Raw genomic sequence first — 13461 nt, 5'->3', positions numbered from 1 at the left:
TCAAGTTCGGTGTCAACTAAATTCTGTTGTAAGAAAAGCTCATATAGTTGGCAGTTATTGTCTTGTTTATTTATTTTAATTTTGTAGGGAATTTATTTTTTACTATTAAAATTTATATTGATTGCCTTGCAGGGTCAACTGGTGGCACGAAACTGTGTCCACAGCTTCTAAAATCTAATATCTACTAGACCTTTCCTTTTAAAAGAAATCCTGAGAAAATTATTTATTTATGTCTGCTGTATGGCATGTTCAATGGTGCTGCCTTTTTTTCTTTTTACTACAAATCTCTGTCATCCTTGCTTCAATCTACTACCTCAATAGAGTGGAATGCTCTGCGCGTCTTTTTGAGCTTGGAATCAATAACCACAATGATCAGTATAGCTTGTGCTCTTTCTTTAAAAGAATTAAGGTGTTTAAACATATCACAAGGATGAGTGTTCGAAAATGACATGCCTTCAAGAGAGAAGATGAGAATAAGAAAGAAAATCAAAGTGAATAAGAGACACCACTCTGCGGGTCTTTTGCCGTCTTGGTTCTTTAACTGTTTATGTTACATTTCCTTTATATTTAGATATATGATTATCCACTTTTTATTTCATTTTTTAATTCCTTTTTTCCCCAAAGTCGGAGTTAATAATTTAAGCATTAATATCTGTAGCCTTTATAATCTATGTAAAAAATGCAGTTCAAAGTTTTTAACTATTATTATTAGTCCATTATAGCAATATTTTAGTAGACAATTTATGGAGATTGTACTTTAAAAACTTTAACTATAAGAATCTATGGGAGGTAGTTTTTGTCTCCACAGTGCAAATTCGGTATTAGCACCAATTTATTCTTTTTTTAATAGTCTGCGCTTAACTTACCGACCACCCGCCAAAGTCTTTAAAAAAAAGAGCTAATGACTACCTCTTCATTACGGGACAATAAAATGGTCACTCTTTCTTACCCTTTCATTCCCAAGGTCTTAATCATGCGGGAATTTATATATACTGAGGAACACTAAGCTTTATAAGACTCTTGGGAACAGAGGGTAATAAAAGTTGTATATACGTAAGTTAACGACCGAATATGTGAGTCGTTACCGTAGCTCAGTGGTTAGAGTACTTGTCGCTCAATATCTCAAGGCGGCTGGTTCGATTCCCGTCTGTTACAACTCGCATCTTTCTGGTTTGGTAGTTAAGTGTACAACTTCTCTGCAAACAAAAATTCTGATAGAGGGGCTAGGTAAAGAACGAATTTGTGAAAACACACAATTTATTATGTTTGCTTAAGAAATGCAGGAAAGGACTAAGGTTAGCGCTAGCCATACATAAAAATTAGAAATCCTAAATGCTGTCGCTGCCCGGATAGTGAGGAATGATTGGGATTACCGGCGTATTGGCTTGAGTGCTTTGTGAAGAAGAGACCAGGCCCGTCGGGTATTGTCGGGAGTAAACGTACTTTGATAAGTAGGACTCAGAGGCTTCAATGCAGTACATTTGTTTTTATTAAAACTGTTGTATTCTATAATTTCCCTCTCAAAAGTGCATCGTTCACTTTTATAATTTAGATTTTCATAATGAAGACGAGAGCAACAAAGAAAATTTTCATCAAGAGTAATAAATCTTATAGACGTTAGACGTTAGATTATAATTAGAGATAAAACAGAAAATAATAAAAAACAAAGATTTAGTTTAAAATTTAGTATTAGAAATATAAGCTTCAAAATAAAATTAGAAAGATAAATTATTTTAACACTTTCCTTTTGTGCAAATAAAACAGAAAACGTACAACTATATATACACTAGATTTGAAAAACCTTATTAATATATGGCTATATTACTAAAACCAGACTTAATCGTTTTTAAATTGTATGGTCGACTATGAGAGTTGTAGAGTAAAAAAGGAGTAAAATTTTTGTTAAAAAACCGAAGTTATTACTAATTTTTAAACAAATAACTCGTTCTAATAAGTTCAATTAAACTTACAAATATTTTAAATTGTGCAAGGAAGAGAACATTGCTTTTTGGAGGGCAGTAAGTTGGTTTTCATTTATATTTCTTTTTATGTACAATGCAAGAGAAGTTAGCCTTAATATTAGAAAATAAATTTATAACGAGCTTTTACAAATATGTTAAAGCGCTTAGTTCGACAATGGAACGATCCTCTATTGATGAAATGTTATTTTTGTCAAGATTCCTAAATTAAAAAGTGTAACAAGTTAAAGTGAATATCTATAAAGAATTCATAAAACAAAGCGAAAAGCAAGGTAATATTCTATCACACTTCTCTATTACTAAACTATACTTTTCCTTGTTTTTAAATGGCTCGGTGAGGTTTATGGAATTGTAGACTTATAAGTTGAGTATATTTGTTAGACAACTAAAGTTATTACTATAAAATGAATTCTTATAAATAAAAAATAAACCACTCATTCTAATAAGTTTAATTAAACTTACAAATATTTTAAACTGTGCAAGGACAAGAACACTGCTTTTCGGAGGGCAGTAAGTTGGTTTTCTTTTAAATCCCTATTTGTACAATGCAAGAAGAGTAAGCCTTAAAATTAGGAAATAAATTTATAACGAGCTTTTACAAATATGTTAAAGCGCTTAGTTCGACAAAGGAACGATCCTCTATTGACGATATGCTATTTCTTTCAAGATATCTAAAATAAAAAGTGTAATAAGTTTTAGTGAATATCGAGAAAGCCATATAAAAGGCAAAGCGAAAAGTAAAATATCCTATCACACTTTACTATTATTAAACTAGACTTTTCCTTGTTTTTATATAGTTCGGTGCGGTTATCGCAGTTGTAGACTTATAAGTGAGTAAATTTGTTAGAATACTCAAGTATTTACTAACAATGAATCCCTTTAAATATAAAATCAACCCTTCTGATGTTTACTTACAAATCTTTTAATTTTTGGAAGGACGAGAACATTGCTTTTCGAAGGGCAGTAAGTTGGTTATCATTTAAATTTCTATTTGTAAAATGCAAGAGAAGTTAAACATAATATTAGAAAATAAATTTATAACGAGCTTTTACAAATATGTTAAAGCGCTTAGTTCGACAAAGGAGCGATCCTCTATTGATGATATGCTATTTCTCTCAAGAGATCTAAAATAAAAAGTGTAATAAGTTTAAGTGAATATCGATAAAATATTTATAAGGCAAAGGGAAAACGGAAGGTAATATACTATCACACTTCACTATTACTAAACTAGACTTTTCCTTATTTTTATATAGTTCGGTGCGGTTATTGCAGTTGTAGACTTATAAGTGAGTAAATTTTTTAGAAAACTATTTTATTACTAAAAAAAATGAATTCCTATAAATATAAAATCAACCCTTCTGATGTTTACTTACAAGTTAATCAAATTTTCCAAGGACCAGAACATTTCTTTTCGGAGGGCAGTAAGTTGGTTTTCACTTAAATCTCTTTTTGTACAATGCATGAGCAGTTAGCCTTAATATTAGAAAATAAATTTATAACGAGCTATTACAAATATGTTAAAGAGCTTAGTTCGACAAAGGAACGATCCTCTATTGATGATATGCTATTTCTGTCAAGATACCTAAAATAAAGAGTGTAATAAGTTTAAATGAATATCTTTAACGATTTGATAAGACAAAGGGTAACGGAAGGTAATATACTATCACACTTCACTATTTCAAAAATAGTCTTTTCCTTATTTTTAAATAATTCGGTGCGGTTTTAAGAGTTGTAGACTTATATGGGAGTAAAATTGTTATAATACTGAAGTTATTACTAAAAAAAAAATTCCTTTAAATATAAAATCAACTTTTCTGATGTTTACTTACAAATCTTTTAAATTTCGCAAGGACGAGAACATTGCTTTTCGAAGGGCAGTAAGTTGGTTATCATTTAAATTTCTATTTGTAAAATGCAAGAGCAGTTAAACATAATATTAGAAAATAAATTTATAACGAGCTTTTACAAATATGTTAAAGCGCTTAGTTCGACAAAGGAGCGATCCTCTATTGATGATATGCTATTTCTCTCAAGAGATCTAAAATAAAAAGTGTAATAAGTTTAAGTGAATATCGATAAAATATTTATAAGGCAAAGGGAAAACGGAAGGTAATATACTATCACACTTCACTATTACTAAACTAGACTTTTCCTTATTTTTATATAGTTCGGTGCGGTTATTGCAGTTGTAGACTTATAAGTGAGTAAATTTTTTAGAAAACTATTTTATTACTAAAAAAAATGAATTCCTATAAATATAAAATCAACCCTTCTGATGTTTACTTACAAGTTAATCAAATTTTCCAAGGACCAGAACATTTCTTTTCGGAGGGCAGTAAGTTGGTTTTCACTTAAATCTCTTTTTGTACAATGCATGAGCAGTTAGCCTTAATATTAGAAAATAAATTTATAACGAGCTATTACAAATATGTTAAAGAGCTTAGTTCGACAAAGGAACGATCCTCTATTGATGATATGCTATTTCTGTCAAGATACCTAAAATAAAGAGTGTAATAAGTTTAAATGAATATCTTTAACGATTTGATAAGACAAAGGGTAACGGAAGGTAATATACTATCACACTTCACTATTTCAAAAATAGTCTTTTCCTTATTTTTAAATAATTCGGTGCGGTTTTAAGAGTTGTAGACTTATATGGGAGTAAAATTGTTATAATACTGAAGTTATTACTAAAAAAAAAATTCCTTTAAATATAAAATCAACTTTTCTGATGTTTACTTACAAATCTTTTAAATTTCGCAAGGACGAGAACATTGCTTTTCGAAGGGCAGTAAGTTGGTTATCATTTAAATTTCTATTTGTAAAATGCAAGAGCAGTTAAACATAATATTAGAAAATAAATTTATAACGAGCTTTTACAAATATGTTAAAGCGCTTAGTTCGACAAAGGAGCGATCCTCTATTGATGATATGCTATTTCTCTCAAGAGATCTAAAATAAAAAGTGTAATAAGTTTAAGTGAATATCGATAAAATATTTATAAGGCAAAGGGAAAACGGAAGGTAATATACTATCACACTTCACTATTACTAAACTAGACTTTTCCTTATTTTTATATAGTTCGGTGCGGTTATTGCAGTTGTAGACTTATAAGTGAGTAAATTTTTTAGAAAACTATTTTATTACTAAAAAAAATGAATTCCTATAAATATAAAATCAACCCTTCTGATGTTTACTTACAAGTTAATCAAATTTTCCAAGGACCAGAACATTTCTTTTCGGAGGGCAGTAAGTTGGTTTTCACTTAAATCTCTTTTTGTACAATGCATGAGCAGTTAGCCTTAATATTAGAAAATAAATTTATAACGAGCTATTACAAATATGTTAAAGAGCTTAGTTCGACAAAGGAACGATCCTCTATTGATGATATGCTATTTCTGTCAAGATACCTAAAATAAAGAGTGTAATAAGTTTAAATGAATATCTTTAACGATTTGATAAGACAAAGGGTAACGGAAGGTAATATACTATCACACTTCACTATTTCAAAAATAGTCTTTTCCTTATTTTTAAATAATTCGGTGCGGTTTTAAGAGTTGTAGACTTATATGGGAGTAAAATTGTTATAATACTGAAGTTATTACTAAAAAAAAAATTCCTTTAAATATAAAATCAACTTTTCTGATGTTTACTTACAAATCTTTTAAATTTCGCAAGGACGAGAACATTGCTTTTCGAAGGGCAGTAAGTTGGTTATCATTTAAATTTCTATTTGTAAAATGCAAGAGCAGTTAAACATAATATTAGAAAATAAATTTATAACGAGCTTTTACAAATATGTTAAAGCGCTTAGTTCGACAAAGGAGCGATCCTCTATTGATGATATGCTATTTCTCTCAAGAGATCTAAAATAAAAAGTGTAATAAGTTTAAGTGAATATCGATAAAATATTTATAAGGCAAAGGGAAAACGGAAGGTAATATACTATCACACTTCACTATTACTAAACTAGACTTTTCCTTATTTTTATATAGTTCGGTGCGGTTATTGCAGTTGTAGACTTATAAGTGAGTAAATTTTTTAGAAAACTATTTTATTACTAAAAAAAATGAATTCCTATAAATATAAAATCAACCCTTCTGATGTTTACTTACAAGTTAATCAAATTTTCCAAGGACCAGAACATTTCTTTTCGGAGGGCAGTAAGTTGGTTTTCACTTAAATCTCTTTTTGTACAATGCATGAGCAGTTAGCCTTAATATTAGAAAATAAATTTATAACGAGCTATTACAAATATGTTAAAGAGCTTAGTTCGACAAAGGAACGATCCTCTATTGATGATATGCTATTTCTGTCAAGATACCTAAAATAAAGAGTGTAATAAGTTTAAATGAATATCTTTAACGATTTGATAAGACAAAGGGTAACGGAAGGTAATATACTATCACACTTCACTATTTCAAAAATAGTCTTTTCCTTATTTTTAAATAATTCGGTGCGGTTTTAAGAGTTGTAGACTTATATGGGAGTAAAATTGTTATAATACTGAAGTTATTACTAAAAAAAAAATTCCTTTAAATATAAAATCAACTTTTCTGATGTTTACTTACAAATCTTTTAAATTTCGCAAGGACGAGAACATTGCTTTTCGAAGGGCAGTAAGTTGGTTATCATTTAAATTTCTATTTGTAAAATGCAAGAGCAGTTAAACATAATATTAGAAAATAAATTTATAACGAGCTTTTACAAATATGTTAAAGCGCTTAGTTCGACAAAGGAGCGATCCTCTATTGATGATATGCTATTTCTCTCAAGAGATCTAAAATAAAAAGTGTAATAAGTTTAAGTGAATATCGATAAAATATTTATAAGGCAAAGGGAAAACGGAAGGTAATATACTATCACACTTCACTATTACTAAACTAGACTTTTCCTTATTTTTATATAGTTCGGTGCGGTTATTGCAGTTGTAGACTTATAAGTGAGTAAATTTTTTAGAAAACTATTTTATTACTAAAAAAAATGAATTCCTATAAATATAAAATCAACCCTTCTGATGTTTACTTACAAGTTAATCAAATTTTCCAAGGACCAGAACATTTCTTTTCGGAGGGCAGTAAGTTGGTTTTCACTTAAATCTCTTTTTGTACAATGCATGAGCAGTTAGCCTTAATATTAGAAAATAAATTTATAACGAGCTATTACAAATATGTTAAAGAGCTTAGTTCGACAAAGGAACGATCCTCTATAGATGATATACTATTTCTGTCAAGATACCTAAAATAAAAAGAATAATAAGTTTAGGTAAATATCTATAAAGCATTCATAAAACAAAGCTATAATGAAGGTAGTATTCTATCACCCTTCACTCTTACTACATTAGACTTTTCCTTTTTTTAAATGGTTCGGTGCGGTTTTGGCAGTTGTATGTTTATAAGTGAGTAAATTTTGTTAGAAAACTCAATTATTACTAAAAAATGAATTCCTTTGAATATAAAATCAACCCTTCTAATGTATACTTACAAATATTTTAAATTTTGCAAGGGCCAGAACATTGCTTTTCGGATGGCAGTAAGTTGGTTTCCATTTAAACGTCTTTTTGTACAACGCATAAAATGTTACACTTAATACTAGACAATAAATTTATAACGAGCTATTACAAATATGTTAAAGCGCTTAATTCGACAAAGGAACGATCTTCTATTAATGATATACTATTTCTCTCAAGAGACCTAAATTTAAAAGTGAAATAAGTTTTAGTGAATATCGATAAAGCATTTATAAGGCAAAGCGGAAAGTAAGGTAATACACTATCACACTTTACTATTGCTAAACTAGACTTTTTCCTTGTTTTTAGATGGTTCGGTGCGGATTTAGCAGTTGTAGACTTATAAGTGAGTAAATTTTTTAGAAAACTCAATTATTACTAAAAAATGAATTCCTATTAATTTAGAATAAACCACTCATTCTAATAAGTTTAATTAAACTTACAAATATTTTAAATTTTGCAAGGAAGAAAACATTGCTTTTCGGAGGGCAGTAAGTTGGTTTTCTTTTAAATCCCTTTTTGTACAATGCAAAAGTAGTGAACCATAATATTAGAAAATAAATTTATAACGAGCTATTACAAATATGTTAAAGCGCTTAGTTCGACAAAGGAACGATCCTCTATTGATGATATTCTATTTCTCCCAAGAGATCTAAAATAAAAAGTGTAATAAGTTAAAGTGAAAATGGATAGAACATTTTTAAGGCAAAGGGAAACGGAAGGTAATATACTATCACACTTCACTATAACTAAACTAGATTTTTCCTTGTTTTTAAATGGTTCGGAGCGGTTATCGCAGTTACAGACTTATAAGTGAGTAAATTTGTTAGAAAACTCAATTATTACTAAAAAATAAATTTCTAAAAAAAAAAAATAAAATCAACCCTTCTGATGTTTACTTACAAATTTTTTAAACTTTTCAAAGACGAGAACATTGCTTTACGGAGAACAATAAGTTGGTTTTCACTTAATTCTCTTTTTGTACAATGCAAGAGAAGTTAGCCTTAATATAAGGAAATAAATTTATAACGAGCTATTACAAAAACGTTAAAGCGCTTAGTTCGACAAAGGAACGATACTCTATTGATGTTATGCTATTTCTCTCAAGATACCTAAAATAAAAAGTGTAATAAGTTTTAGTGAATATCGAGAAAGCCATATAAAAGGCAAAGCGAGAAGTAAAATATTCTATCACACTTTACTATTATTAAACTAGACTTTTCCTTGTTTTTAAATGGTTCGATGCGGTTATCGCAGTTGTAGACTTATGAGTGAGTAAATTTGTTAGAAAACTTAAGTTATTACTAAAAGTGAATTCCTAAAAATATCATCAATCCTTCTGATGTTTACTTACAAATCTTTCAAATTTTTCAAGGATGAGAACATTGCCTTTCGAAGGGCAGTAAGTTGGTTTTCTTTTAAATCCCTATTTGTACAATGCATGAGCAGTTAGCCTTAATATTAGAAAATAAATTTATAACGAGCTATTACAAATATGTTAAAGCGCTTAGTTCGACAAAGGAACGATACTCTATTGATGTTATGCTATTTCTCTCAAGATACCTAAAATAAAAAGTGTAATAAGTTTTAGTGAATATCGAGAAAGCCATATAAAAGGCAAAGCGAAAAGTAAAATATTCTATCACACTTTACTATTATTAAACTAGACTTTTCCTTGTTTTTAAATGGTTCGATGCGGTTATCGCAGTTGTAGATTTATGAGTGAGTAAATTTGTTAGAAAACTCAAGTTATTACTTGATAAATGAATTCCTTTAAATATAAAATAAACCCTTCTGATGTTTACTTACAAATATTCTAAATTTAGCATGGACGAGAATATTCCTTTTCGGAGGGCAGTAAGTTGGTTTTCTTTTAAATCCCTATTTGTACAATGCATGAGCAGTTAGCCTTAATATTAGAAAATAAATTTATAACGAGCTATTACAAATATGTTAAAGCGCTTAGTTCGACAAAGGAACGATACTCTATTGATGTTATGCTATTTCTCTCAAGATACCTAAAATAAAAAGTGTAATAAGTTTTAGTGAATATCGAGAAAGCCATATAAAAGGCAAAGCGAAAAGTAAAATATTCTATCACACTTTACTATTATTAAACTAGACTTTTCCTTGTTTTTAAATGGTTCGATGCGGTTATCGCAGTTGTAGATTTATGAGTGAGTAAATTTGTTAGAAAACTTAAGTTATTACTAAAAGTGAATTCCTAAAAATATCATCAATCCTTCTGATGTTTACTTACAAATCTTTTAAATTTTTCAAGGATGAGAACATTGCCTTTCGAAGGGCAGTAAGTTGGTTTTCTTTTAAATCCCTATTTGTACAATGCATGAGCAGTTAGCCTTAATATTAGAAAATAAATTTATAACGAGCTATTACAAATATGTTAAAGCGCTTAGTTCGACAAAGGAGCGATACTCTATTGATGTTATGCTATTTCTCTCAAGATACCTAAAATAAAAAGTGTAATAAGTTTTAGTGAATATCGAGAAAGCCATATAAAAGGCAAAGCGAGAAGTAAAATATTCTATCACACTTTACTATTATTAAACTAGACTTTTCCTTGTTTTTAAATGGTTCGATGCGGTTATCGCAGTTGTAGATTTATGAGTGAGTAAATTTGTTAGAAAACTTAAGTTATTACTAAAAGTGAATTCCTAAAAATATCATCAATCCTTCTGATGTTTACTTACAAATCTTTCAAATTTTTCAAGGATGAGAACATTGCCTTTCGAAGGGCAGTAAGTTGGTTTTCTTTTAAATCTCTATTTGTACAATGCATGAGCAGTTAGCCTTAATATTAGAAAATAAATTTATAACGAGCTATTACAAATATGTTAAAGCGCTTAGTTCGACAAAGGAGCGACCCTCTATTGATGATATGCTATTTCTCTCAAGATACCTAAAATAAAAAGTGTAATAAGTTTTAGTGAATATCGATAAAACATTTAAAAGGCAAATCGAAAAGTAAGGAAATATACTATCACACTTCACTATTACTAAACTAGACTTTTCCTTGTTTTTAAATCGTTCGGTGAAGTTCAAGTAGTTATAGACTTATAAGTTAATAAACTATTTGTTAGAAAACTCAATTATTACTAACAATGAATTCCTTTAATATAAAATCAACCCTTCTGATGTTTACTTACAAATCTTTTAAATTTTTCAAGGACGAGAACATTGCTTTTCGGAGTGCAGTAAGTTGGTTTCCATTTAAACGTCTTGTTGTACATTCCATAAACAGTTAGCCTTAATATAAGAAAATAATTTTATAACGAGCTATTACAAATTTGTTAAAGCGCTTAGTTCGACAAAGGAACGATCTTCTATTGATGATATGCTATTTCTCTCAAGATTCCTAAATTAAAAATTGTAAAAAGTCTAGGTGAATATTAATAAAGCGTTCATAAAACAAAGCGAAAAGTAAGGTAATATATACCATCAAACTTTACTATTACTAAACTAGTCTTTTCCCTGTTTTTATATGGTTGAGTTCCGTTTTGACAGAAAAGGATGAAAATAATTAGTAGTTTTTCTTTAATTTTTCTTAATAAAATATATTTACGAATTCGGTAACGTTAATATCCGTATAACTTTATCTAAGCGCATATATTCACAAACTTGCCTTAAAGCTAAGCTCTCTTCGTTGGATAACGGAAGGAAAGACCAAATATTTAAATTAACTATCTCAGATCTCTAATTTATTTGAAAGTACAGCTAAAAATCAATACTACCAATATTAAGAGCGTTACGGTAGGCTCTAGAAAATTAGAGTATGATTTATTTTATATAAATACTTACAAGTATGTAACATTAGTGGGAAAATTTTTGCTCGGCAAAGTTGTTAAATTGCAGAGGGAGAGGTCCCTTTTCAATTTGCATTATAGTTAGAAATTATAATAAATTTTGTAAAAGTGAGTTTTGGTGAGGATAGAATTGAATTTTTTAGTTAGGAAGAGTGTTAAAACTAAGAGTTTTACGTGGGCTTCCTTGAAAAAACAATGGCAAGATAAAAAATAGGAAAAGAAAATTATTATAAGCACTAGTGAAGCTTAAGCAATTATCAGGAAAGAAAAACAATTGTGTTCGGTTAAAGTAATTTGAGGGTATGCAAGGAATTGCAAAGTAGATAAAGTGTACTTACAAAGTGTCGCCGTTTATAAGGAGAAATTGTTGACAGGGTGAAGGGATAACCTTTGGGAGCCAAAGTGCTAAGAATGGTAGGATCATAGAAGATAACATGATGAGAAAAAACAGGGGGATAAGGTAATAAAATCCTAGACGAGGAAAAAAAATACTCTACGCGTGCTTTTATAGTATTTTTAAAATTATTTATGTTAGGGTTAGGGTTAGATGTAATGATAATCTTTGCAAACAAAAATTATCATAAAGCTTCTTGAAGATACTCAAACTATTTCTTTTATCAATAAACTTTCATATGCGGTATAGAATAGTTTTATTAATAAATTTTTTCGCTAAAATCTCCAGAGGTATCCTTGAATCAAGCCTGACTGGTTGTTTAAAAAAGTATTTTGAATCAGGGTCCTTTCTGCTGCCTGGGCTTCTTCAGTGGAATTTGAGGGCACGTGGTAAGCGAAAAAGCGAAAAGTTCTGGAAGTCTTTCCAGTCTCTTATATACCTTTTCAGGTTTATACTCGGAAAGTGGTTTCCAGAATAATTAGAAATGTTCGGGAACATTTCATATAAAAAAGAATATGACTTTAATATTAGGTTTAGGGACATTATAAAAAAGAATCAGTGCTAGCTAGCTATCCTCCTTTTCTAATTTATAGTGCTCCACTTTCCGAGTTTACGAAACGATTCGAACCCAATAATTCATTGATATTTAGAGGTCTGGAATATCCAATCGTGATAGGGCAATTATTTGTCATAGCTGATATGACATTGGTGGCAAGGGCATTTCTAATCCAACTTCGCCTCGGTCCGTTCGGGTCATATCGGATATGAAAAAAGAAACGTTTCGTAAAGGTATGGTTGTTATCGTTGTTGTCCTTTTTAGATAACATTGAGAAAGCGTATCTAAATATTACATATAATCTTTTTTTGGAATGACCCCTCTCCATTAACCTTGCAAAAAGTTTGTTACAACATGATACAAAAATCCTCGCGAAAAGAATTTTGTCGGTAATAGTTAGAAATTAAGCTTCTCACCATACCTTTTACAACTCCTGGCGGATGTGCCGAATGAGGGGTAGGATATAAAAATAAATTTGTATCCTTTTCCGCCGATATTGTCCATACCATCTTACCATCTGTATGAATACAGATGTCCAGGAATTGTAATTTACAAACCTTTATTGATTCTTTAGTCCATTTCAGACCAGGAATACTGTTAAGGATGCCCAGCATCTTTTTCTTTAAGAATCTACCATTGTCATTCAAAAAATCACTAATGTATCATCCTAATATCTTTTATATAGGATGAGATTTGATTTTAAAAGAGGGTATAGTTTGATAGATTCATAGTAAGCAACATAAAGTGTTGCTATACTGGGGGCTGCTGGATTCCCCATAGGAATTCGGTTCGTTTGAATGTAGAGCTTATCATAGAATTCAAAATATCTTGTATTTAGAATTAAATGAAGAGCCTCTACAAGCAAACCACCATGAATTGGTCCATAATGCTCTAGAATATATTTTTTAATCACACTAAATGCTTCCATAATAGGAATGGAAGTATATAAGGCTGAAATATCTAAAGACATTATTTCATAGTGAGATGACAAAATGGTACCCTGAATAGCAGTCAGGATATCATCAGAATTCCTGATGTAAGAAGGGACGGTCTCTACTATAGGTAGTAGATAGTGGTGTAACCATTTCGACAGACCAGTAATAGGTGTATTCACACATGCTACTAATGGACGAATGACTGGTGCAGATCTAGGAAAGGCTTTTTTGTGCACTTTGGCTAACCCGTAAAAATAACAGAGT

The 13461-nt window shown here is 29.9% G+C and overlaps 1 protein-coding gene across 1 annotated transcript; it reads right to left on the bottom strand.

Moving 5' to 3' along the window:
* Positions 1 to 1239: 1239 nt before the first annotated feature.
* LOC135145348 (protein artichoke-like) lies at positions 1240 to 11754 on the bottom strand. Its single transcript, XM_064077454.1, has 43 exons — positions 11651 to 11754; positions 11308 to 11373; positions 10793 to 10864; positions 10656 to 10727; positions 10337 to 10408; positions 10200 to 10271; positions 9886 to 9957; positions 9749 to 9820; positions 9435 to 9506; positions 9298 to 9369; positions 8980 to 9051; positions 8843 to 8914; positions 8529 to 8600; positions 8392 to 8463; positions 8069 to 8140; positions 7932 to 8003; positions 7601 to 7672; positions 7464 to 7535; positions 7146 to 7217; positions 7009 to 7080; positions 6688 to 6759; positions 6551 to 6622; positions 6232 to 6303; positions 6095 to 6166; positions 5774 to 5845; positions 5637 to 5708; positions 5318 to 5389; positions 5181 to 5252; positions 4860 to 4931; positions 4723 to 4794; positions 4404 to 4475; positions 4267 to 4338; positions 3946 to 4017; positions 3809 to 3880; positions 3490 to 3561; positions 3353 to 3424; positions 3032 to 3103; positions 2895 to 2966; positions 2579 to 2650; positions 2442 to 2513; positions 2110 to 2181; positions 1971 to 2042; positions 1240 to 1607 (listed from the first exon to the last, which is right to left on the bottom strand). Exons 1-43 carry the CDS (start codon positions 11746 to 11748, stop codon positions 1370 to 1372), a joined length of 3282 nt encoding a protein of 1093 aa, XP_063933524.1. The 5' UTR covers positions 11749 to 11754; the 3' UTR covers positions 1240 to 1369.
* Positions 11755 to 13461: the final 1707 nt, after the last annotated feature.

This window comes from Zophobas morio, unplaced genomic scaffold (assembly GCF_036711695.1).
Source record: "Zophobas morio isolate AGI-343-1 ecotype UQ-CSIRO unplaced genomic scaffold, CSIRO_AGI_Zmor_V1 ptg000144l, whole genome shotgun sequence".
NCBI classification, from domain to species: domain Eukaryota; kingdom Metazoa; phylum Arthropoda; class Insecta; order Coleoptera; family Tenebrionidae; genus Zophobas; species Zophobas morio.
This window is presented reverse-complemented; position numbering and strand designations above follow the sequence as displayed.